Source organism: Microtus pennsylvanicus, chromosome 4, assembly GCF_037038515.1.
Source record: "Microtus pennsylvanicus isolate mMicPen1 chromosome 4, mMicPen1.hap1, whole genome shotgun sequence".
Classification (NCBI taxonomy): domain Eukaryota; kingdom Metazoa; phylum Chordata; class Mammalia; order Rodentia; family Cricetidae; genus Microtus; species Microtus pennsylvanicus.
Window position 1 is genome coordinate 34,066,661 of NC_134582.1, and position 26,843 is coordinate 34,093,503.

Consider the following 26,843-nt stretch of genomic DNA (forward strand, 5'->3'; position numbering starts at 1 on the left):
GAGGTGGAAAAGCTCCCCTTTTAAAGATTATCTCTTTCCCTGCTCTCCCTCTCTGTCCTTCACCCATTTATCTTGCCAATCCCTCATAATCTCTTCCTCGCCCACCCTCCCCAGTCCCCCCCCCAACTGCCATGTTACTAAAGAGATCTTGTCTACTTGCCTTTCTGGGGGTGGGGGGTATGGGGTGGAGTTGTGGGCTGTAGGCAGGTTATCCTTTCCTTTATGTCTAATATCCACTTATGAGTTAGTACATACAATGTTTGTCTTTCTGTGTCTGGGTGACCTCATCAATAAAAAATTTCTTAGGAATGTCACCCAAAAGTCTACTTGAGATATATCTAATATCTACACAATCCTCCCCTCCCCTCCCCCTCTGAAAAGGTCTCACTATGAAGCCCAGGCTAGTCTTTGCCTTGTGGTTATCCTTCTTTAACCTCTCTCTCAAGCGTTAGGCATTTGATAGCATAAACTGGCTTGACACAAGAATGTTTAAAAGAATTACATCCAATGCCATCTAACAGTTTTACATTTTTGGTAGTAAAGTTAAGCAAGTAAGTAAAAAATTAAGTAAAATTCAAGAAAAAAATGTATTAAGTGTTACCAAAAGGGGGGAGGGGGACTAAGATGGAGAAAAGTGAAAGCTGACCATAGAAGGCCTCTATGAAAAGTAGCATTTAAATAAAACCTAAAGGAAAAAAAATAACCAGCCTAGGGACAATAATGGGGCTAATGAAACCTGTCTAATAATTCCATAAAGAGAAAAAACAATTTTCCAAAAGCATTATAATCACTCACTTTAGACCACTTGTTCCCATTTGACTACATGAACATTGTTCTGTGTATCAATGTTTTATTACCTTGGCTATGAAGTAGTCCCAGATACTTAGCTCAGGTGGGATAAACTTCTCTTTTACTGCCAGTGACTCCTGATTTACTGAGGAAGAGGTTATGGGGGCAGATTCTCTGCAAGATACTTTTGATGGAATAAAATGTTTGTTTTGTTTTTCTCCTTCAACTAATAAAGAAACAAAGAGAATAAATTATTAAAGTACTATGTCCAACTGTAATCTTTACAAAAGATAACTACAAACAACATACATAAACTAAAATATGATTATGAAAGTATAGAGCACTTGAAAAAGCAGGTACGAAAAGGAAGAAAAAAAATCACTCTGTATAGCAACTTTTGCTTTTACCTTAACTTGTCCACAATTATCTGAATGCTAACTTATATGTTGTATATAGTGTATAATAGACGTAATGTCTGACAACCAAAAAAAAAAAATCACTCTACAATTTAGTTAGGATTATGATAGAAATTTCCTATATCCTTCTACTTCACGGTTTTTAAGGGGAAGAGGTTTACAGGAGAATCAACCAGGGATTTATGCACATTAAACACAGATTTTTTTTATTGCCAGTAAGCTACCCCAATAAGCACTTAAAAAAAATAGATAACATAATGTCAATATGTTATATATATGAATTAAAAATAATACCACATTTCAGATTGTACAGTAACAAAATGGTCTCATTATACATTTAAAATACATTTTTATTAGAAAATATTTTTAATATTTTGACTTCCATAATTAAATTGCATTTATTACAACTTGAAAAATGGGTTAAAGATGAACTTTCTAGTTGTTAGAATTACACAAAAGAGAAAACTCAGTCTTTATTTTAGTTTCTAAAAACTTTAGAATTAGACAGTATTCTCTCAGGATTTACCCTATAAAACTAAAAATAATAAGTATACGAAAAGCAAAAATTATATGGGAGCTTGATTTAAAAGATTTTATGGTACCAGTGATCAAAGCCAGGGCCCTTGCACATGCCATGCAATTATTGCATCACTGAGCTACATATCCACAGGCTATAAAAATATTTAATAAAAACTAAGTTATAAGACACATTATCAAATGTAGACAAACAGGGGTCTTATAGACATAGCATGACCTAATAGGCAAACAATTTATATTAAGCAAAACAGTATCTGTCTCTAATGATTCCAAATGAGATTTACTTACCTTAGGAAGGGATGTAAATATTTGTGTCTTAATTACAATTTTGATTTATCATTTGGAATTATTCAACTTTAAAATACAACATGCACATGCAATATATCAAGCAATAATAACTTAAGCTTAATGTAGTAAATTATGTGATTTTGGAAAAGATGAATGACACGTGCATATTCTAAAGATAGTATATAATAATGGTTCCACTGTTATTTCATCTATTAAATGATTAAATTTGTAAATTGAAATCTGTATAAACTTTTATTAGTATCTGATAATTAACAATCAAATTTCCAATATATACATTGTACATATTAACAAACATTCTAAAATTAAATGGAGCAGAAACTGGATGTAGACCTTATAAAGTATCTAAGAGAAACGAAGAGGATAAAATGTAGCTAATACAAAAACAAAGACATGCTTTTATCCACTGACTGATGAAAACAGATGCAGAAACCCATTGCTAAGCTTTGGGACAAGTTCCGGATATTCTGATAAAGAGAAAGAGAATTGTAAAAGGGGGAGCTGGGGGGTGGGGTTGGTTCAGTTGTGTAGTTTGGTCTACAAACAATGGGAGCAATAGCTGTCCTTAACACTTTGGCTGGCTCTTGGAAATTATTCTTCATATTGGGTTGTCTTGCTCAGCCTTAATGTAAGGCGAGGAGCTCAGTCCTACCTTACCTTGATATGCCATGCTTTGTTGATACCCACAAGAAGACTGTCCCATTCTGAACAAAAACGGAGGACTGGACGGGGCAGAGGGGAATAGGAGAGAAGGGAAGGGGAACTGCAGTTGAGATGTAAAATAAATGAATAAATTTAATTTATAAGAAAAGAAAAAAAACAAAGGTATGCATGGGATGAAAAGCCTGACAGAATAAAAAAAATGTCCTAAATTTTAAAAACTTAATTCTTTTTTGACTAATAGGTTTTCATGTCAAAATAGATTTCGTAGACAAATATCCCTTCCTTTCCTGAACATCCTGATCTGACTCTCAGCAATTCTGTATTACAGATATTTAGAAATGTTAAAGTCATTCCCAAAAGATATGAAAGAGAAATGTGTGTGAGGTTACACTAAGGCATGGGAATATGAAACTAAAGGAATAAGAAATGAAACACTGCTTTCTATAAGTTTTCTTGTATTACTAGATTTGTTACCATGAAGATATTACTGTGATAAGAACACAACAAACCAAAGTGCAGAAGTGAGAAAGGGAAGGATAATATGAATTAGTGGGACTTAATATGCTCCAAGTACATTACATACATGCATGAAAATGGCCACAGGTAACCTGTACAATAAGAAAAATAACACATTGAAAGTTAAGAAGTGGGATTGGAGAGATGGCTCAGTGGGTAAGAGTATTGCCTGCTCTTCCAAAGGTCCTGAGTTCAATTCCTAGCAACCACATGGTGGCTCACAACCATCTGTAAAGACATCTGGCGCCCTCATCTGGCCTTCAGGCATACAGACAGAATATTGTATACATAATAAATAAATAAATATTAAAAAAAGAAAGTTAAGAAGTTAAAAAGCTTAACGTTTATTTTATCATTGTTCTTTGTCTATGTGGTGTGTGGTGTATGAGGTGTACATGGTATTGTGTACTGGGACTGCATGCACACATTTCGACATACACGTGGAAGCCAGAGTACAGCCTCACGTGTTGTTTCTCAATAATGCCATCTACCTACCTGGTTATGTGAATCAGAGTCTGCTGCCAGCCTGGAATCACCAAGTAATTTAGCTGACTGGCCTGTAAGCCCCCGGATCCACCTGTTCGCCCCTCAACTTCCCCAGTGCTGGGATAACAGGCATGTATCAATATGCCTGGATTTTTTCTGTGGATTCTAAAGACTGAACTCAGTCCTCACACTTCCATAGCAAGCACATTACTGAGTTACCTCTCCAGCCCGAGCTTACCATTTTAAAGCAGATATAACAGTATTTTGTAGCCAGATTTAAACACTACTTACTTAAGATCTTAACACAATCAGCAGAACTATTTCATTTCCTCCTTTTCTACTGAAAGCCAACTTATCTTTGGGGTTCTTACAGAGAATGCCAGGAGTACATAAAATTCATAATGCAGGACTTTAACAGTTAGTCCCAAATGCAGGAGGAAAGGGTAAATTGTTTACTGATGACTTAAATAGTTAATGTTGAAGGAAATACAGATATGAAAAAGATATAGGACATTTAAAGTTTAATAAAAATTAATCCCAAATTAATTTTTGGTTTTAGCAAGGCAATTCAGGCTAAGTACTTAGTTTTTTATAGGGTACTTTAGATACAAACCTACCTGAAATCTACAAATAAACTTCAAAGAACCCAAAAAGGGAAATAATAAAGAAGCAATGAATTAAATGAAGTTTTCTTCTTAAATAAATAATATTAATAATTTTCAAAAACTGACATGATACTATTCAGGTATAACAACATTTGATTCTCAGGGTCCTTCTAAAATCATTACCTCATATACTACTTTGTAACTGTTCTGTAGTATTCATAAAAATAAATTTACAAGCTGGACATGGTAACACACAGCTTTAGTTTCAGATCTTTGGAGGTAGAGGCAGGCAGATCTCTGAAGTTAAGTCTAGCATCATTTACAAAGTGAGTTCCAGACCAGCCAGGACTATATATATTGTGAGATGCTATGTTACAAAATAAATAAATTTATAAATATTTGAATTAAAAGTAGCAAATTTTTCTCAAAATCCTATACCAAAGCAGATTCCTAGATAGTTGATGTGAAAATGATTCACTGAAAAATAGCAAGAAACTACCAAAGCTGTTATTGGTAAGAGAAGGGGAGAAAAGAAAGGGAAGAGCTGGAGAGAAGTTTAAAGCAGGGCACAGAGGCAGAAAATAAGAAGTGGGGAGGGTGAAAGAAAGAGAGAAAAAGAGAGGAGAGGGAACATGGCTGGAGGAGAAAGAAGACAGTCTCTATAGTACTGTGAGCACATGAGCTAATGCTGTGACTCATGTTCTGTAAGCAGGGTTTTATAATCAAAAGACCTATGGTCACTGTATTGGAATACTAACTCTAAATTATTACAAAAGCCCCATGTTGGAAATATATTCAATCCATTTTGTTGTAGACTTGAAATGGCCAAAAAAAAGGGGGGGGGAGGTCAGGAAAAAAGTTTACAAAAGAAAATATGCTTAGTTTTAATAATCTCATTAAATATCTTTACCCACTGATGGCATCTGGATCAGGTAGACTTTTTCCTATTGCTTCTAGCTTTGTATATCAAAAGGAACAGCCTTAATAATGAAATTAAAGGACTAATTATCTGCACAAAAAGTACATTTACATTTCTTTCAAGCCCTCCTGGAAAGCTTCTTTTATCTCCCATTCTCACAAAAATAAGTGCTATTTAAACACAAAGGGAAACTTGATATGACATGGCCCTCACTAAAAACCTAAGACTAACAAACATGAATTAATTTCCTTCTAAAGTGAGTTGTTTTCATAGCTGGTCGTATTTTTAGAAGTTCTTAACCAGTGATGAGTGTTTCCCATGCTCACCTGTGTTTAGTCACTGCCATTCAAACGTTATGCCTTTGCATTTTCTGGTAAAAAATGTTATTCTGCTAAAGGGATGATTGTAATAGTATGTAATAGTCACTAAGGAAACACTGAGCTTTCATACAAGTTCTATATATATAAATGATTTGGATTTTCTGACTATATTTAGTATAAATAATAAAAGATCAGGGATAATTTTAAATGTCTTCAAAATATCTATCATTAGCAGTTTCAGAGAAAGATGATATAACAGGCTTACCAAAAGTAAAATACTCATTTTATGTTTCATTCTACAATTAGGAGATAAAATATTCTGTAAATTTATTGAGAAGACAAAATTCACAAGTTTTTTTTCTCACAAGATGCAAAATTCTAAAAATTATTTCTAAAAATGATAATACAAGAAGCAAAAATATGGATTTCTAACTGTTTGCAAAAATAATAATTTTAAAAAATTGCTCTTGCTAGTTTTCAACTTTAACAATTATCAGAAAATATAAATACCACAAGTATACATAATTACTACAATTTAATTATAAATATCAAAATTTTCATGTGATGCAAAATTTACAAAGAGAAATTTCATTAACATTTAAGTTAGTAAGTTATTTAAATTATTAACTTTTTGATTAAGAATCCTAGGCTGTCCTTACTAGCCAAGTAGCCACAGGGGCTACATAAGAAAGCTGGCTGAGCATGAGCCAGGGAACATCCCAGAAGCACAGTTCCTCCATGGCTTCTGCCTCCAGGTTCCTGCCCTGAACTTCTCTGATGCCCAAGTTTCTTTCGGTCAGAGTGTTTTAGCAAAGCAACAAAAAACAAACTGTAACAGTCAGCAAAACGATTAGAACAAAGTATATGAGACATGCAGGAAAATAAAAACCTATAATTTAGTCCATGAGACCATTATTTCAAAACACTTGAGATGAGAATTTATATCAGAAGAAACACAAATACCAAACTTCAAATGCCTTTTCTAGCATGAAATTTGAAAACACTTTTTAGAGAACATATATTTAGGCATCCCAAAACAAGTATTTCATTTCCAATACACAGTATTTGAATAATGATGTGTTAGGAAAACAATATTCTACACTTCTCAATTTTCATTTGGCTAAATTTAAAAACTTAAAATACATACATTTTAATGCTGACTCAATTCGCACTGACTTTCTGAAATACATTATTTATCCTAGTGATGATTAAAGCCATGGTTAAACTTGACAGCATCTGGAAGCACACAGGAGATTAGGCCTCTGGGCATGCCTGTGGGGTTACCTCATTGCTGACTGAGGTGCTATTATGGGTAGTGTCACTTCCTGGTTGGGGTCCTGGATTACTTAAATAGAGAGAGGAAGTTGAGAAGCAGCAGGCATTCACTGTTCTTCACCTCCTAAATGCAGAAATGACATGACCAGGCTTCAAGCTCTTCCTGATTTGACTTTACAAAATGATGACTCTACCTTCAACTGGGAGCTAAAATAAACATTTCCTTAAGTAGCTTTTGCCTGGGTATTTTATTGTAGTAACAGGAAAAGAAACGAAGATAATCCCCTTGGTCAACAATGTACACTGAATATTAATACAACCAAACTCTTGGGACATTGTGAGTGTTATTTTGCAGCCATCTAAACACAAAGCACTGCTTATCTACACCTAAAATTCCTCAGATTGTTGTGCTTTAAAAATACAATAATGTGTCTAAAAATCAAGATTTTAAGAGTTTCCTTTCACACTAACTGCCGTCATTCTGTTGTTTACCTTGACTGTACTTTGGTTCTGAGTTTTCTCCTGTTCACAGGACTGGCTGTTTCTGACTGCCAGTACTCTGTTTTCCACTGCTTCCCTTTCCCACTTCAGTCTCTCACTCCTCTCCCTTCACTTCTTTCCTCCATGTTTCCTTTCAAACTAGAGTAGTTTGGAACCAAGAGCCTTTCTCTTAATCAATTGATAAATCATGTAATTTACAGTTCCTGTAAGTCACATCCTTCATAGCTCCTCTAAGCGCGCTTGGTATCCAAAATAGTTTCTAAGTTCTCAAAGACAGGTGAGCATAAGATGGATGTTTACATCCAACCTTACCACAAGATAACTGTGTTTTAAATATTTTATTTGGCTGGCCTATACCCAATCCAAATGGATAAACATACAGATAATTTTTGGTTATTTGTTTATTTTTTATTATCTGAAAAAATGGTTAGGATTATCATTTATTAAGATCTTTACAACTACATAATGATATTTTTGCCTACAAGCAATAGATATAAGTGTTTAAATAAGAATCAACCTGACCTTTGAGTAAGGCTCTTCATAAACATGTAGAACTGGGGCTCGTAATCTGGTTCATTGGTAGCAGCCTGCCTAACATAAACATGGTTCTGGGCTCAATTTTCAGTATCAAAGAAAAAGAAACAGTTGAAGCTAAGACCAGGCTAAAAATATACTTTTCATCTTAAACCATATGATAAAATTGCTTACCAAAAATTTATTCCTTAAATAAATTTATAAATTTAATTTATAAAATAAATTTAAATTTCACTTAAATATTTAAGCCTTAATGTTTTTAAAATATTAAAAATAAAGCAAAAATTAATTTACCAATTATCAATTTAATCATTAACTCCATGACCTATGAATCTATTTATGTTAAAGTTTGAAAATTTTTTTCTAGAACTCAGATATATGAAAAATACAGTCAAGGTAAATTTCATAGTTTTTTAATTGATGGAAAATATATCATGGGAAGTAACTTTAAAAACTATTCTCCAAACTAAAATGTTTAATATTTTGATAAACAGATAAATTTCATATGTAAAGTAAATTTGAACTTAAATCTGCAATTTTAAGGAAAAAGAAAAAATGTTTTAATTCAGAACAAAAGGATTAGTGAGGCAGTGTAGTGGGCTTTAGTACAAGACGAGATGGTATGAAATCTGTGGGCAGCCACATCAGCACTGGACCTTCCAGGAGAGGAGCCAAAACTGTCTTAGCTTCTGAACTTCTTCAAAGAAAGGGTCACAGAAGGAAAAATGACAATTATCACTCTGATGGCATCTGTGCCAGACATGAAATGGTAACTTTAGTTCTTAAAAGCAGAAGCTATAAAGTGTAACAAAAAACTTTGTATCTCAAAGGCTGTCAAAATATGACCTTTTTTTTTTTTTTTTTTTTTTTTTAGCTCTGGCTGTCCTGGATGGAACTCACTATAATAGACAAGGCAGACCTTGAACTCAGAGATTTCTCTGTCTCTGTCTCCAAAGTGCTGGGATTGAAAGATGTGTACCATCATATCTGGTTTACGACCTATTTTTATATCCAACATTTTACTGAAACACAGTCATATTTATTAATTTTTGTCTATTGCTGCTTTAGTGCTACAAGAGAAGACTGATACACCAAAAGGTCTCTGTACCCCAAAACGTACTCAGTTTGTTTTAAGTCGCATCCCCACCCCCACCCCCAGCTGTTGAAGAGCAGGAAGAGTATGGATTAAAATGTAAGAGTGACAGATAAATGAACAGTTTCAATGTGAGGATAAAGTAGAAGCTAACCTACCAAGACTTTTGTTGTACAATTCTATGGGATCACAGCTTAGTGAAAAGTGTGTCAATATTGCTAAGAAGGACTATTAAGGATTTTAACAAGATAACGACTTTTTTCTTCTATTACAGAAGATCATTTTAAAAAAAATCTAAAAATATTTACTTATGAGGGTATGTATGGGCTTTAAAAATGCTTTTAAAACTTTTTAAAATACTTATTTTATGTATATGAGTGTTTCACTTGCATGCATGTCTGTGCATCAAATACATGCCTGGTGCCTATTAAGATCAGTGCTGGGATTAAAGGCTTGCACCACCACTGGCTGGTTTTGTTTCTTTGGTTTTTAGAGACAACAGGTCACGGTGTCTTGGAAAGCACTTAAGGAAAATTAGATATAATGTTTCATGCTGTAAGTAAACACCTCAAGTAGACTCAGGAAAGTTCCGTGAAATGTTACAGTGTTAAACTTTTCTTTTTTAAAAATATTTTAGAGGACTTGGGGTTTCTTATGGGATGGTGAGAGTACCCTAATCCTTATTCTTCCTAGAGGAACTCTGGTCCTTCACCTTATACCCCCTCTGATCACCATCTTTCTTCACTTCCTTACTAGCTTCAGGCTTCGATTTTGTATTAGCCTATTAAGATCAGTAAGAGAATGTTGGTTCCCTGGAACTGGAGCTACAAAGTTGTGAGCTTCCACAAGGGTGCTGGGATTCAAACCTGGGTATTCCACAAAAGCAAGTGTTCTTAAGCACTAAACTATCTCTCCAGCCCTACAAGGATTTTTTTTTTAAATTATGAATCCAAATCTAATTATATTTTTTCGTCAAGTCTTTTGCCAACCATCTGACCTTCCAAATAATAAATATTTAACCCTACAAATATATACAGGTACGGGTCTAAGTACTTAAAGGCAATAGGGAAGAAGTGGATTAAAATTCAGAGATAATCTTTCTGGGCTTCACTTATAAATGTGATTTCTTTTAAAAGGGTTTCTTTTAAAAGCATTTAAAATTGTTTTCCAATTTCTATTTGAAGATTCAAATTTACATATATTTTAATAATTTAAAAATATTTAATGTTAATATAGTAACAGGTTTCCCAGTGTTATAAATTAAGTCCAAAATCTACTCCAAATAATCCACAAAACTGGAAAACCAATACTATCATGTTGTTAATAAATCACAAAAAAAGTTTGAAAAACATCATGAAAGTTATTTTCAAGTTGAACAAGTACGTTGTTTTAATTTTATTTAAATAGAATACATGTGGTTATAACATCAGAAATGAAAGGATACAATTACTTAAAATATTTACTTTTCGTGGTATTAAAAACACTTAGAAATCCAAAAACTAATAGCCAGTCATAATATGCAAATCATAAAGCAGCCTCATGGGAAATGCTTTTTAGGTCATTTCAAGCCATATTGTGATTTCCTGGCAATCTTTTTCTTTTGGTTTTGTACACTTAAAGATGTTAAAATTTAAGGGATAGAAAATATCCACAACCAAGTATTTGAAACTAGTATGGAATAGCAGAAAGAACTTTATAAAATGCTAATAATTGTTTTAAATAAAAAATATGGCTTGAGTAAAAGAAACTGTCAATTTTTCTTAAATGCCAAAACAAACTATCCCACTCTATGCAAACCTGCGAAAACAACACAAAGCAAGCTAAATAGTAACAACCTATTTCTAAAGCTAAGATCTTGCCTTCAAGAGTGGGAGGGCTATGAGAACTGATGGCTGAAAGACCTTTGGAAAAGCCCACACATTCCATGGAGAATACGACTACCTGGTGGGGGCTAGGCATAGCAAAGTGCCTTCCTGCCAAAGAAAGAAGAGAAAAATCTGTATTTGGAATAGAACAAATTCAAAGTGACAGAGTATTGCAAAAGAAACGAACATTTTAATAATAAGAAACAAATTAAAGTACATTAAATAGTCTAATCATCAATGCAGGAGTATGTTAAAAGACTGAAAACTAGACCAGAAGCTTTTTTTTTTTTCATTTTCTTACCACATTATTATTTGCTGACTGTCTTGTATAACAAGAGCTCTCTGACACAAAATTAAAACATAATTACATTTAACAAAGCTATCCAGATGAATAAAGTTTCAGCTTTAAAAAAAAAATGAGAGGAAGAAGAGATAAGAAAGGAAAAGGGGGAGGAAGAAGAGAGAGACAGGAAAAACTTACCAGATAAGCCTTTTGAGTGTGTCTGCACTCCTCCACCAAATACTGCAGACCACATATTTTCATTTAGGGGGTGGGCTACAATCCGAAACAGTTCATTACTAGAATGTGTTGCCAGCCCATGAATAAACAGACTAAGATACACTGCTGTGAGAATTTCACAAAGCAAGACTGTAAGTCCTGATTGGGCTTCTTCACCAGAAGAATTCAAAAGTTGTATTAGGCAATTTATTCCTAGGATCAAAAAAAAAAATTCTGCCATTAACAACAACAAACTTTTTTTTTTGAAGATTTATTTATTTATTAAGTATAGAACATTCTGCTTCCATGTATGCCCACACGCCAGAAGAGGGTGCCAGATCTCATTACAGATGGTTGTCAGCCACCATGTGGTTGCTGGGAATTGAACTCAGGACCTTTGGAAGAGCAGGCAATGCTCTTAACCTCTGAGCCATCTCTCCAGCCCCCAACAACAAACTTTTAAAGTTAAAAAGTAAAAATTTTTGAGTTTTTGAAAAAATTTACTCAATCAGCATTAAATAACCCCCTCTGGATTCATAACCAGTAGGTTATTATGATTTAAGAGCAATTGCTGAAATATCTGTGCAACTTAGATAAACTGAAAAATTAAAACTTATGTCAAATCTCATAATAAAAACATTAGTAACACAAATATTTTGATAAAATATTTCAAACTATTTAAGAAACAATTTAACAAAATGAGCTACTTGAATATAGTGATTAAAAAATACTTGTTTATTAATGTCTTGTGTAACAAGAGCTTTCTGTGACTAAATGAATTTGCATTGAATTTTTAAGGGTGTCAAATCTAGCAATATTTAACAATGATAATCAATTGGCAAAATTAAACCAATCTGCTTTTTATCACTTAACAGTTCTAATAAGACTAAAAAAAATAACTCATATATGTAAATTACTTATACCTGGCCATTGAGCTGGTGATGTGTTGGGAGTTACTGAGTCATCTAAACTTCCTGTTCTCAAAGAATGTCGATGGGCAAGCAGTACTGTCTGATACACCATTCCAGTAAACTGATTTGCTTGAAATGAACTAAGAAAAGAAACAATATTTAAGCCTAAGCTAAATTCCATGTAATTCCATCCAACTTCGAAAGTACCTTAAACAGAAATTTTTGTTTAAGAATTATATTGCTTTTATATGTCTAAGTTATAAGTTTTACGGCACTATACTGTTATTAATACACTATCCTCTAAAGTTGTAAACACACACATTCTAAACTAAAACAAATTTGACAAGTGTCTAGCATATTTTTTTAGTGAAAGATGAAAAACACATTTTTAAAAAAGACACATTATTTTGGGCAACAAGAAGCAAGCTTATATGTATGAGTTTAAAACAAAGCTATTTCATTGAAAATGAGGTGAGTCCAGGCTCAATTTCATAGTTAATGGCTAGTCAACCCTCTATCTGGCACTGAACTAGGTACTAAGCATATAGTAGAAACAGTTTCTATCCCCATAAAAGTTTTGCTATGATGGAGGAATCGGACATAAATAATTTTATCATACTGCTATTGATAAAATTATATACATCACACTATGAAGGCAAAGGGGATAAGCATTACTATATATTTAACAACTTACAGTAATTTAATAAGAGATTAAGTAAATAATAATAGTTTACCACAAACTATTTTAACATTATGATACCTAGCAGCAAAAAGAACTTATAAAAATCCTAGAAAGTAGTACTTCAGATGTTTCTATACTACATATTCAGTAAACAAATATAATATTTACACTTCAACAGACAGAGCCTTAAAGATGTTATACTTAGTGAATCTCACTAATCATAACATTTTCATATTTGTAAACAGATTCTTGGGCTTTATTTTCCAAATTTAAGATGGCAGAGTAATAACAAAAACTCCCTCAACTTGTAGAAATATTTATGATAAGAAGATAAAAACATGTCGATGAAAACAAACCAATATGCAATTACATAAATAAACTCAAAATCAAAGAAATAAAATTGAAGCTACCCTGGGAATATATAACCAGAGTGGTAAGTGGGGTTGTCCATGGACAATTTACAGAGATAAGATGAACTGACAACCAAAAACCAATACCGATGAGAGTTGATACCATTTAAGAGATAACAAACTCACCAAGACATCTATCTCTACCCACAGAAGCAAACTTACTAAAGCTATTAAAAAGGAATGTTATGCATAAAGAAGTTTTCTGAAGTCAAAACAAAGATAAAGTATAAAAATGGAAGACATAATTAAAAGAGATTGAGAGGGACATTACATACATAGTAGAATGGGAATCTCTTGATTTTCCCGCTACCCATGGATATACCGTAAACATCTATCAGTGGATTGGTTCCCTCTAAAAGAAAGTCAGAAACCAGTTGAGAATCCCCAGGCACTAGATAATTGAGAAAATATTTGTACCAAATAGGTAGGAAAAGCTATGACACAATCAGGTATGGAGTCACTTCACGAAAAAATTGAGTAGGTAGGTGTCTTCTTGTGAAGACAGGGAAATGGGTAGACCTCATGTTTCTTGAGAACTTTATTCATTAGTATTGTTTACATCATATCTCTCTTCTTATTCAACTCTTTCTGTGTCCCTCCTATTCTTGCTCAAATTCATGACTTATTATTGCTATATGTACCCCCCTTCTGTGTGTGTGTGTGTGTGTATGTGTATGCCTACATACATACAATTCACTGAGTTCATTTAGAAATGCTTATATATTCATGTGGTTAGGGCTGGTAAGTTGGAAAAGGATAACCCACCAAGAGGTTTGTACCTGGCAAAAACTCATTCTCCCTGTCTCAGCAGCGACTGACTACTTTTTAACTCTTAGAGATGGGGCATATGAAATTTCCTCTCTCTATGCTGTTTAGGCAACCATACTGCTGAGATTTCATGTCTTTTCTTTCCTTTTCATGTCTAGAAGTCATTGTTCTGCAGCAGAAATCCTGGTTCTCTATCTCTTAAAAATCTTTCTGCCTCTTCTTGCATGATTTTCCTGAGCCTTATGTATAGAGTTTGGGTTATGATATATGTATCAATTGGAATTAGGCACCCCATGTTCAATTGTTATAAAACCTTGATTGATCAACTAAAGGAACAGAAAGAATTAGATGTAAAAGGCTACTCTAGTCTGAACATGTACAAAAGCACTACAGGAAGACTACTACCTAGAAGTAAGGACAGGACTTAAATAAAGTAAAACAACAGAGTTCCTCATCCTCTTAAACCACTGCTCCCACCACCGATTGACCTGGGGTTGACAAAAAGATCCCAGGCAAGAGTTACCATGGCCTGGCTTTTAACCAACTTTAATTGAAAATTAAAGATACAATTATTAATCCTTCTTTGTGGTAAAATGGATGAATTCTGAGGACGTCATATAAATAAAATAAGCTAGGCACAGAGAAATAAGATACTGTCAGTTTTTCACATATGCATGGATTTAATAACAGTTATCTCACAGAAGCAGCTGAGTAGAATGGTGGTTACCAGAAACTAAGGAAAGGAGGGTAAAGCAGAGAGAGAGTTGTATAACAGGTACAGAACTTCAGTTAGACAGAGGAAGTTACTTCTAATGTTCCACAACACAGCATGGTGGCCACCATTAATACTGTGTGTGCTATTTCAAAATACCTATGATAGGATTTTGAATCTTATCACAAAGAATAATAAATATCTCAATACCCAGTTTTGATCACTGGACATTGTGATATCAAAAATATCCCATACTGTACTGCATAAATATGTACAATCAATATACATAAATTTAAAAACCAATTTGCAGTTTTAAAATGAAAAAATATTTATTTAATATTTTATTTTTTACATTTTGCTGTTACCTTTTAGAAGCCTGTTCTTTTCTAATGAGACAGACAGGAAGTTGACCTGGATGGAAGGTGAGGTGGAGTGGAACTGAATGAAGGGTGGGAATACTGTAATCAGGATATATTGTATGAGAGAGAATCTATTTTCAATAGAAAGAAAAAAAGCAAAAATTTCTAAAATATAAACATCTAAAGAGGAAAAAATAGTATATATTGTAGAAGAATGCACCAATATCTAAAAAATTAAGCGAGAATTTGCATGGAAATGAAACCAATAGATAAAAGAATGGATGAAGTTTAAAAAAGAAATGGACATACAAGTTTTAATATCTGTCTCAAAGAGTAAAAAAACAGAAGACAGATAATATTTAAATAAATAATGTCAGAGAATTTCAAAGAATTAATGCTAGACTATACACTAGAATGTCAATTTTCAGACTTTTAAAATATTATACTGAATACAGAATATGAAAATTCCTAAACATGAAATTTGAAAAATTTCTCAATTTCATATTAATCACCCCTTTGTCTACGTGCCTCAGGCTTTTTGCTGTATAACAAATTAAAGAATTTATCACTCAAGTATGATGTTTTATTATTTATCATCTATTCATCTGTTTTTAATGAGAACGTTCTTAAGGAATGAGTATTTTACCTATTTTTAATTTCTCAGTATCTATCACGGTATTTAGCATGACAGCAGTGATCAATTACAGGCAGCTAAATAAATTACAAAAAAAAGAGCTTCAGTTTCCTTTGTCATTAAGGCATAAGCTGAAATTTCAAAGATGGAAAAAAGTACATTTACTGAAAGCAGTGTTATGTATCATTTTGAGGTAATAACATATAGATAGGGAACCTCACTGTTTACTGAAAGTAATCTTAAATTCCATAAGAAGGTATTTACCTGTAGTTATGACTACCACAAAGGCACTGATAAATACAAGCAGAAAGTGAGGCTGCTAAAGTATGCATTACATATACCTGGAAAAAAAACAAAAAACACAATTACTTTAAGTAGAATTTTTGTTTGTTTGTTGAGACAGGGTTTTCTCTTTGTAACAGCCCTAGATTTCCTAGAACTGGCTCTGTAGACCAGGCGGGTCTCGAACTCAAAGAGATCTTTCTGCTCCCGAATCCCTCCCGAATACAGGGATTAAGGATGTGCACCACCAAGGCCCGGCATAAGTTACGATTTTGCCAAAACGGAAATGAAAAGTCTTTAGCTTCTGTAGGCTATTTTCTTCTTTTAGTCCTCCTAAGAACATCTACCCACAGAAGTCATTTTATAGAAATATTAAAGAAAAGACAAGAGTTCTCTGGCAGAAATTACAAACCACACAACTATAACCAAATTTCTCCAGAGCAGGGGAGAAGTATGAACTACGTAGAACAATATGAACCACGTGCTAAGAGTATACCATTCAAAATGCATCTGCCTTTTCTTAAACAAAATATAAATAGGTAACAGTAATAAATTACAGTTCACTTATGGACAGGCCACCGAAGAAAATGCTAGCATGTATCATAGTCATCTGAGAATGAAACTTTAGAGAAAGGAAAAGTGAAAAAGGTAGTGAAGGCAAATAATTATTTTAAGGAAGAAAGGATTCTAACCTGACATGGCAGGAGCTATAATAACAACAGAAGCCAGGATAAAGAAGATTAAGGCAGAAGAAAGCAGATTAGATTATAAAAGATTACCCGATTATGAAGTATAAACATTTCATGTAGATAAAAATGGGTATTGATAGATAAAAGTCTAATTGCTTATTTGGCTTCAATTGTCAATAATACCTGTGGTTAAAAATACCATATACTCAAGCTGGCAGAATACAAATATGATAACAATAACTGGTAGTATTTCTCCAGATAGGACTGGCATCTGTTTCTCTATTCATTGTCTGCTGACTTATCTAACTCATGAACAGAAGAGAAGAAATGTGAGAGTCCTAAGCTTACAACTCAAAAGGCACATTTTACTCTTGTTGCTCTTAAACCCCTGAAACTCTTGTGTAACAAATAGAAACCAAGTGTTACTGGACTAGGAGGTACACAAACACTTGGATAAATATTACTCTGAGTGAGCCTGAGGATATTTCTAGGAGACAAAAATATATAAAATAAGTAGTCTGGTTAAAATAGATTGATTTCTCATTTGCCAATCACCTGGAAGAGAGGGTAAGAAGTAACACTTTTTTGTCATCATCTTCCCTTCTCTATCCTCAGAGTCTAACTGAAACATAAGCTCTTGATATAAGATATCAAGCGGTTCACTTTTAGAATAAACTTACTTTTTAACCTTTGAACCTGGACTGGAACTGTAAAGTCTGTTCTTCTATTCACAAGTTTAGCATGTGTAGATCCTTGAGCTACTCAGCCACCACAGTCACTATGGTGGCTGACATGAGAATGGCTCCTGTAAGCTACCATATTTGGATGCTTGGTTCCTAGTTGATCGACTGTTCAAGGATTAGGAGGAATAGTCTTGTTGGAGGAAGTTCTTCACTGGAGTGGGCTTTGTGGTTTCAAAAGCCCATGTCAAGCCTTGTCCCTCCCTCCCTCCCTCCCTCTCTGCCTTCTGATTATGGATCAGGATATAAGCTCTCAGCTACTGCTCCAGCACCATGCCTGCCTGTCACCACAGTTCCCATCATAATGATCATGGACTTATATGCTGAAACTATAAGAAATGCCCCAATATAATGCTTTTCTTTTATATGCTACCTTGGTCAGATGTCTCTTTTACAACATAGAATAGAAACTAAGACAGTCACACATGCCAATTACTGATAATTTCTTTCCCTCTTCCTCCTTTCCTATTCCACTGTACTTTTCATACATCCTATCAGTTTTACTTCATTGAAGAGACCAGTTTAACGCATTTGGCTTGCCTGCTGGGGGATGAGACACATAAAATTAAATCGTCTATCACCAGAAAATAAATGAGGCTATATCACCCAGAATCTAGCTACCCAACACGAGATCACAAGCATAAACAAGTAAGTTCAGAAAATAGCCATGTTGGCTCAAAAAAGAAATGACAAGTCAACAGATGGAATGAAATTAAAGCCAGTCATATTTCAGGATAGTTCTTAACCAGCAACAGGAATTTAAGAAGGCAAAGCTAATACGATACAGCATGGATTCCTGTAATTAATGTTAATAGGCCAGCAGGGAAAGAATTTGTCAACAAGTCTGAGTTTGCTCCCTGAGCCCACATAGAAGAAAAGTGATTCCCAAGAGCTGTGCTCTAAGTTCCACATGTGAATTGTAGTGTTCAAGTGTATATGCACACATACAAATTTATAAAATAAATGGATATATAAGTGTAATAAAATAACAGAAGTAAGAAATGTAGTTTGCTGAAAATGAGCAGTTTTTAGGAAATGAATTTCCAAACTATATAGTACATGCTTTATGGATTTCCACTGTAGAGTAATACAGTAAAAAAAGTGTGTGTGGGGGGGAACAAATAAATTGTAAAAATTGAGTAAACTGAAGAGGGTAAAATTGTGGAAAGGAGATTTTACTATCAGTACAGCAGAAAATCAAACTGGTATGGTATCATAACCTGGAAGATAGCAGGAATTTTAAGACAATGTCAGAAAAAAAATCCCAAGGGATATACCGAAAATGTCAATTAAACTCAGTCATTAAAGGAATCTCAAGAGGAAAGATGAAATATAGTTTCAACAGGAGATAAAGTACAGTAAGATGGATAAGAAGATGGTGTGATCAATTAAATTATCTATAATAATACTAGCATATTTTAAAGAAGTTGCAACTTTGTTAGTAACAAACTTATTCCTGAGCCTCTCTCACAGGTGATTCAATAAATCTGGAACAATTTAGGAATTCAAACTTTTAGCAGATGATTCTGATAGGTAACAAGATACCTCATGCTTTTTAAAATGTATAACTCAGTATTGACATGGGAATAATTTAGTTACTTGTTAGTGCTTTTACACTAAAATACTAAGCATCTATCCTTTAAAAATTATAGTATTCCACCCATGGAAAGCATTCTACCCTTTATAAACTTAAGGAGGGGCCAGCAAGATAGCTCCAAACGTCTTGACCTGTCACCAAACCTGATGAAATGAGTTAAATCTCCAGAACTCACATGGTGGAGAGAGAACTGAGTTCTGCAAATGTCTTCTGACCTCCATATGAGCAGTGGCATGTGCACACCAATACACATACACAAGACTTTTGATGCAAATCAAAAAGATTAAGGAGTCATTGATGTTTTATGTGTGTGAGTGTGTGTGTGTATTTGTGTGTATAAAAACAGTTAAAAATCTAATATATATTACATTTTGGTGTATATTTAGATATATTAGGTATATAAATATATGCATACTTATATAAGTATATTATCTATTTATGTATATATAAATATACAATAGATTTTTACCTGTGTTTATGTATAATTATTTATTGTGTGTGTGTCTTAACGTGGATATAGAGGTCATGGACAACTTGTACAACTTTCAGTAATCTCTTCTTCCACCATGTAGATACAAAGCATCTAGTGCAGGTTTTCAGGTTTGTAGTAAGTGTCTTTAGCAACTAAGTCATCTCTTTAGCCCAGCTGTTTTAATCTTAATGAAGCTAATGAAGCTTAAACAATTGACACACAGAACTGAAAAAGAACTCCAGTATCCTACAAAACAGTAAACCTGACCTAAAACCAGGGAATTGTTAATACAATTAATACTATGCCTAATCTTGTATTTTGTTTTGATAGAAACTCTTGTATCTTCAGAAAACAAGTAAATGAAGGTAGGAGGAGGCCTGCTCAGGAAAAGGAAAAATCAGGGCAAAAAAAAAAAAAAATTAAAAAAATGAGTATGTAAGAAGAGGAGTGGTGTAACAGAGGGTGTATGTGGAAAATACTGCTAAATGTTTTAGAGATGAATAAAATGTTAGAATAAAAAAATCTGTCATTTTATCTAAATAATATACATTGGTAACAAAAAAGCTTTAAATGAAGCATACTTACTTTATTGCTTTGGCTATCAGGATGAGGTGGTGAATCAAAGTTTATTATGGCATGTAGAATATCATGTGTGAGATTACTAAGGTGCAGCAACGGATTGGCAACTACTGTTTTGGCACTGGCTGTACAAGCGAAGAGAAGAGGCACTGAAGTTTGTTCTGACAGAGGGTTAGGAAATACTGGCTCTGCCGTTTCCTTAAAAATAAAGAGAATAAAAGTTAAACGACTATTTTTAGTTATACTCTACTCCTTAAGAAATTCAGGGGAGAGCCGGGCGGTGGTGGCGCACGCCTGTAATCCCAGCACTTGGGAGGCAGAGACAGGCGGATCTCTGTGAGTTCGAGGCCAGCCTGGTCTACCAAGGGAGTTCCAGGATGGGCTCCAAAGCTACAGAGAAACCCTGTCTCGAAAAACCAAAAAAAAAAAAAAAAAAAAAAGAAAGAAATTCAGGGGATCTTTCAAAAAGCTTCAAAATTAAAACTTAAAAGCATTCAGAGTACATATACCTTAAGTTGCTACAACCCAAGGACATAAATGTTTCTACAGTTGTATTTCAAACAGTAATACCCTTAGTACTCCTCCATAAGGTGATGCTCATTACCTGAGGTGTTCCTACAAACAAAGCAAGTCATAACACCTAACAAGATCTGTTCTGCAACTGTAACAGACACAGCACCTCCAATTCCTACTATGACTACACACAGATTCATTCCTTAAAGCAACTCTAACACAGAAAATCAAGTACAAATATAAAATAAAAAACACAACACCAAAAGCTGCTTCAGACAGGTAGTATCTTTCTCTTTAATTAAAGCTTTTAAAATTTTAATTAACATAATTATATTACTTCTCCTTCCCGTTCCTGTTCTATGTTTGACTAGTTAAAGTTATATACCTGCCAGCATGCTGGCACAAGCCTTTAATTCCAGCACCTGGGAGCTACCTGCAGAGGCAGGAGGATATCTGTGAGGTCAAGGTCAGTCTAGTCTACGTAGAGACGTTGGACTAGCTAAAGTTACGTGACACCTGGCATGGAAACAAAACAAAAAATGTTACATACCTGCTGAGATTCTTGCAAAAGTAAGATTAATTCCATTCTCACAGATGCAAGACCCCCACCATGAGAGCCATGAAGTACACAGTAACTAAGAAACATTCTCAAGAGTGACTGATACTTCAAGAGCCACTGTCTTTTTTCCTGGAAACTTTCTCTCCTTTGTTTCACTGTTGTTTGGTGATGCAAATCATCAATATCCTCACTTAATCCAGATTCCCCTACACTTTGACTAAATGTGGTCTGCAGTTGTTCGGCATCTGAGCAAAAGTCACAGATCCTCTGAAGAGCTACCACCTCTTTTTCAAGCCAGTGGTAAAGTTGGTAACGCAATTTCCCACCATCTATTTCATAGCCAGTAGATAAAGTACGAAGTTCCACTGTGAGGATCTTTAAACATGCTCTAAATTTTAGTTGAACAGCAATTATATCTTCTGATGGATTTAAAATGTCACTTTCATCTAGTGTGCTTAAAGAGTCTGTGTAACTGCTTAATTCGTCTAATTTTTTATCTGCTTTTCTCGGCAAAGGTTTTATTTCTTTCATTGAAATAGGAAGATCTTCATTTTCTTCATCATTATCACTATCCCATTTCAATTCCAAAGAGTCATCCTGAAATACCACACTTGGTTGGCTCCAGTCAAAGGAAAAGGTAGAGTTTGACTGTTTCTCTGAGGAACCCTCTGAAGAAGATTCGAAACCATTTATCAGTGACTGTGACCAGTCAACAGCAGAAGACTTATCTTCTTTTGCATCTGATTGTAATGGAGAAGACTCTTTACTAGTAAAAAAACTAGACGCTCTACACAAGTGTTTTGTTTTCTTGACAACTTTAGGCATCTTTGACAATACTTCCAAAGCCAACATGGGGCAGCCAGATTTGAGGTGAGCACTAGCAGTACTAAAAAATAATCTTCTTTCATTTAGATTAATTGCTCCAGCCAATCCACTTTTTCCTCTTACAGCCATGTGAGTTGAAAATGTATCAGTTGATCCAAAATGACGTCTTAGCAAAAGTGGATGTGTTCTTAGAAAATTGTAGAAATTAAAAACTACAGGATTACAGGCTGACATCACGACTTGATCTGAAAGCAAATTTACTTTGTAAGTCAAGAGAAACTCAAGATCTGAACAGAGAATTTATGACTGTATAAAATTCCCTCTTTTCTCTGAGGAAACTTGACCAGGTCCTTGGGCAAATTATAATATCATATATATTATATAGACCACATTATTCCTTGTCACTGAACAGAAAAGATTTTACAATTGTATTTTAAACATAAACAATGCCTTCAGATAGATAGATTACTTAGCTCTTTTTCTCACTATTCCCTGGATACATCTCTTCAGTCAGTTTGGCTAGTCCTTGTCTTCTCTGATCATAAATACTATATTTTAGCCACACTCCCCAAGTTAAACTCACAACAGTCCCATAATCTTAACCACCATTTATATGTTGTTAATTTGCACATTTCCCAATTCCCCACAGCATTTCTACTTAAATACAAAAACACTTTTGCCCTGGGGTGGCTTATCTGATGTGCCCTTGGTCCATACCACCCTTTATCCACCTACCTCTTTTGATTAACTTGCTTCTTTCAACTAGTTCTTTGCCCAAAGATCATCTAACTGGAGGTTTCTTGATCTAATCAGTGCTCCATCATATCATTCACTATTAGTCAAGCTAAAAATCTAGGAGTTACCTGTAATTTCTTAATCTTTGACACTCCATATAAAATTCAGTCCTGTGTAGTCAATCTAAAATTATCCCATATTCAAATATTTCTTTCTGCCTGTAATACTATCTCACTGGTACTATCAATTAAACCAGTGTTATCACTTGTCTTTCAAAAGAATCCTGATTTAAATGGTTCTAGAAATGTAATCTTGCATTAATATCACACAAACACATACACACACACACAAACATTTACATATTTTCATAAAACAAGAAGGCATGAAAGTTTAATAAAGCGATGTTTTCCCTCCATTATGAAGAAGCCAATTTAAAAATCTTTACCTCATGTGACTACTGAAGGGACAACAGTCAGTTGTTCCAGCAGCCAGATGTTTGCTAAGACCTCTGCCCCACATTACCCCACCATCCTATATTGACTCATGTCTGGCTTCAACTAGACCCTCAGCAAGTAGATCCAGTCAGGGTCCTACCTGGCCACAAGCAGGAACAGTTCTTGCTATTTTCAGTCAAATAGACTTGACACAGCAGACAAATCCCTGACACCACAACCACAGTTGCTGACTAGATGTCAATCACAAAATGATTCCTCTGTCAATACCCAATCACTTCAAAGTACACTTACCCAGAGCTGAAATTTTCCTAAGTAGGATTAAAAGGGGCTGCCTTACCCTCCCCTGGGGTCAAACCCCGGGGGAATCCCAGCATGCTAGCTTTTTTTGTCTCAAGAATAAACCTGCCTTCTCCAATTGCAGATCAGGTGTCTTCTGGTTATTTGGAACCATCTAAGGACCCTTTAGCTACGAGACTTAAATACCCACGTCTCATGGCTTTGAGTGTTAAAAGATACTTCCTAATTAAATAGTGCTACATAAAAAGTTATAAACTAGAAGCTATTTTACTTACTGTTCCAAATGATACACTCACTACTAAGCCAGCTACAACATACCATTCAATCTTGCCTATGGAGAAATACTGGTAAAGTAAATCCCACCATTTTTACATGACTTCATAGAAAGAATTTCACTTTATAGTAGGCTATAAGAATGTTTCACAATCAGGCATGGTGGCACATGCCTTTAATCCCAGCACTCCAGTGGAAGAGGCAGATGGATCTGTGAGTTCAAGCCAGCATGGTTTAGAGAGCTAGATCCAGGACAGTCACGGCTGTTACACACACACACACACACAAACACGCACACGCACACACACACACACGCACGCACACACACACACGCACACACACAAGCCCTGCTTAAAAAGAATGTTTCCTGCATAAATGTGTGTATGCACACATGCATGCACTCACACACACACCCAGAAAGAAAACGAGAAGTAGAGTTCTAAAGGGCATATTTAAAATAACCTATATGCTACTGATCCTAAGAAAACAATAGTTAAGGATTTTTCCAGTTTAAGGTTCTCCTATCACATCTATTAAGTCAGCTTTCTTGTCACTGCATTTTTCTTGTAAGAATTATAAAACTGATTAAGAAGTGTAATAACTCAACCAAATATTAAAAATTGGCTTTATATTATTACCATTTCTCCAAAGTATTTAAAATCAACTGTTGATACTATTTATGTTCAATACATTTATTTCATAAAACAGAAAATCTAAAGTTCTTGGCTTTAAATAGTTTATCTTTCTGAAATAATAAAACCCCACTTAGTCACCAAGACCAAAAAATTAATATGCAGTATTACATTTGACCAGAAAGTGGACTACATTTTCATAAAATAATAACATTTTTATTAAAATCTAGGAAGTGTCACCTTACCTTCATTCTCTGTAACTGGCTGCTTTATTAATGTCTCCAGAGCAGCGCTATAATCCTCTAAAATCCAGTGTGCCATACTCCGAAGAAAGGGGTCGCGATGTGCATTTAGGTTTGATGAACTGAGTTCACTGACTGGAGAACCAATTCCCAACACTTTTTTACGTAAAATAGATTTGTATGTTGCAGACTTATCAAATTCAGACTCAAACAGTCTTGCTATTACAAGAGCCAACTGAATGTCATTCAGTTTCTCAAGACATACCTTAAAAAATATTGTTTATAAATAAAGTCAGCTTTTAAGAAGAACTCAACCTATTTACCGAAAATGTATAAGGATTTACTAATCTCTAAACATTACAAGCTATAAATGCAATACTGGCATGTATATTGCCTACTTTAGTAAATTAACATTTATAACATCTGCAAATCTATTTGTCACTACTAAGCATGCATTTACAAAGTAATTTGACCTGAGGAAACGGATAACTCTAGTCAGTATGAATCTATAATTTTTATTCTTAAAACTTGCTCTTCTGAATTCACCTGAGCAGATTAGAATTTTAAAATTAAGAAGATATTTTTCTCAAATCTAATAAGTAAAAGAGCCAGATATACTTCATGTGTAGTCATATGAATTACTCATTTTACAAAACTTGCTTTATCAGTTCTGTAAAATACTGCTCTAGGTAAAAGATAAAATATAAAAACTACTATAAAATATTATCAGTAACTTTAGGCACTTAGCTTCATATTTCTACCAGTTAAATTAAAATTTAGAAAATTAAGATTTAGGTGAACTGCTTAAGGAAATGATAATGCTAATTAAAAAGAAAGTTTACCTCAATTGCATCTCTGAGGCAACCACCTAGAAGAAAAAAGGCTGCAGAATGTTCAAACCTTTGCTTGCCTAGTAAAGAAAAGGCATTTTTCAAAGCTGCTTTACGCCACCTCTCTTCCTCAAAATTGTGTCCAAAAAACTGTGTCATTTTGGTGTCTTTTTGAGATCTATAAAGGAACAAAATTCATAAAATTTTAAAATACTACTTTGGAATCAGCCTTTTACACTTAGGACTTTCAGTGAGTAAGATGGGTAATTTGAAGGCAATCTGTAGTGCATACTAAGATCCAGTTACAAAAAAAAAGTTATAAAAATGAAAACAAAACATTTGCCAGTTCACAAATTACTATGAATCTGCATCTTCATCAGCAAAATAAGATTAGGTAAGCATTTACTTTTATATATAAATCTCACAAATTATTTAAAAGTTCTCTTACAAATTGCAAAGTGATCTGCATTTGCAGCACTCAGACAAAAATCACCTTTAAATTCATGCAAATTAATTTTACTAATACATACTTCATTAAGATAATTTACACATTAATATTTACACTAGTATAAAATTAAAACCTCATCAATAGTTGTGTTCTACCTATTTGGAAATGAGTTTGCTAACTAAAACTCAATGGAATCTGATAGAAAACAATCCTGAAAAACCTTAGATTCTTAGAAAACTCATATATTCAATATAAAAAATTTCCCCAGAAGTTGCCATTCTGAAACAGAATCTTCAACAAATGGTACTCTTGGAGTGGTTGCGGTTGACAAGTGAGAAGAAGAAATGACAGCACCTAGAAGAGTAACAGTCTCAGGAACACCCTGACCCATGTCCTTTAGCAGCAGAGGACAGATGCTTATCCCAGACTCCACTATCTCCTCCTCCTCCTCCTCCTCCTCCTCAATGCTGATGCAAATTCATCTTGACACATTTGTTTTCTACTCCACTTCCTTCCTCCCTGCTTCTTGGTGATGAGGGAGATATTCTTAGAATAATCAAATAAGAAACAAACTTGTTTTTAGACTGATAAATGCTAAAACAAACTTAAGTAACATCATTTGGTTTCTTTTAACATGGAACACATACTTTAACACAAAAAGCAACTAAGAACATATTCAATAAAAACATGTTTTACTTATGCATTCATTCTGAATGAAAAGTGACTTATAGCTCTAAAGGTCTTTCACTTACCTATATAATCCCCAAATCACAGCTTTTTTTTTCATGGCAAGGTAAAAAATTGCAGCATCTAAAGGATCATTATTTCTATGAAAGGCTGCTTTGGCTACCTACAATTGGAAAACAGTAGTCAAT

General features: G+C 34.1%; 1 protein-coding gene across 4 annotated transcripts in view; it reads right to left on the reverse strand.

Annotated features, from left to right (window-relative positions):
* Dmxl1 (Dmx like 1) overlaps positions 1-26,843 on the reverse strand; it is a 148,040-nt gene that overhangs the window by 45,400 nt on the left and 75,797 nt on the right. For 2 of the 4 annotated variants that reach the window (XM_075968687.1, XM_075968684.1), the window contains exons 21-30: positions 26,721-26,818; positions 25,533-25,698; positions 24,694-24,955; positions 21,223-22,301; positions 20,166-20,357; positions 16,065-16,141; positions 12,248-12,375; positions 11,307-11,537; positions 10,820-10,933; positions 858-1,015 (exon numbers count right to left, since the gene is read on the reverse strand). In XM_075968687.1, coding sequence (XP_075824802.1) covers positions 858-1,015; positions 10,820-10,933; positions 11,307-11,537; positions 12,248-12,375; positions 16,065-16,141; positions 20,166-20,357; positions 21,223-22,301; positions 24,694-24,955; positions 25,533-25,698; positions 26,721-26,818 — 2,505 coding nt within the window. The remainder of the gene's footprint in view (positions 1-857; positions 1,016-10,819; positions 10,934-11,306; positions 11,538-12,247; positions 12,376-16,064; positions 16,142-20,165; positions 20,358-21,222; positions 22,302-24,693; positions 24,956-25,532; positions 25,699-26,720; positions 26,819-26,843) is intronic. The other 2 variants (XM_075968689.1, XM_075968688.1) reach the window with 1 other exon arrangement.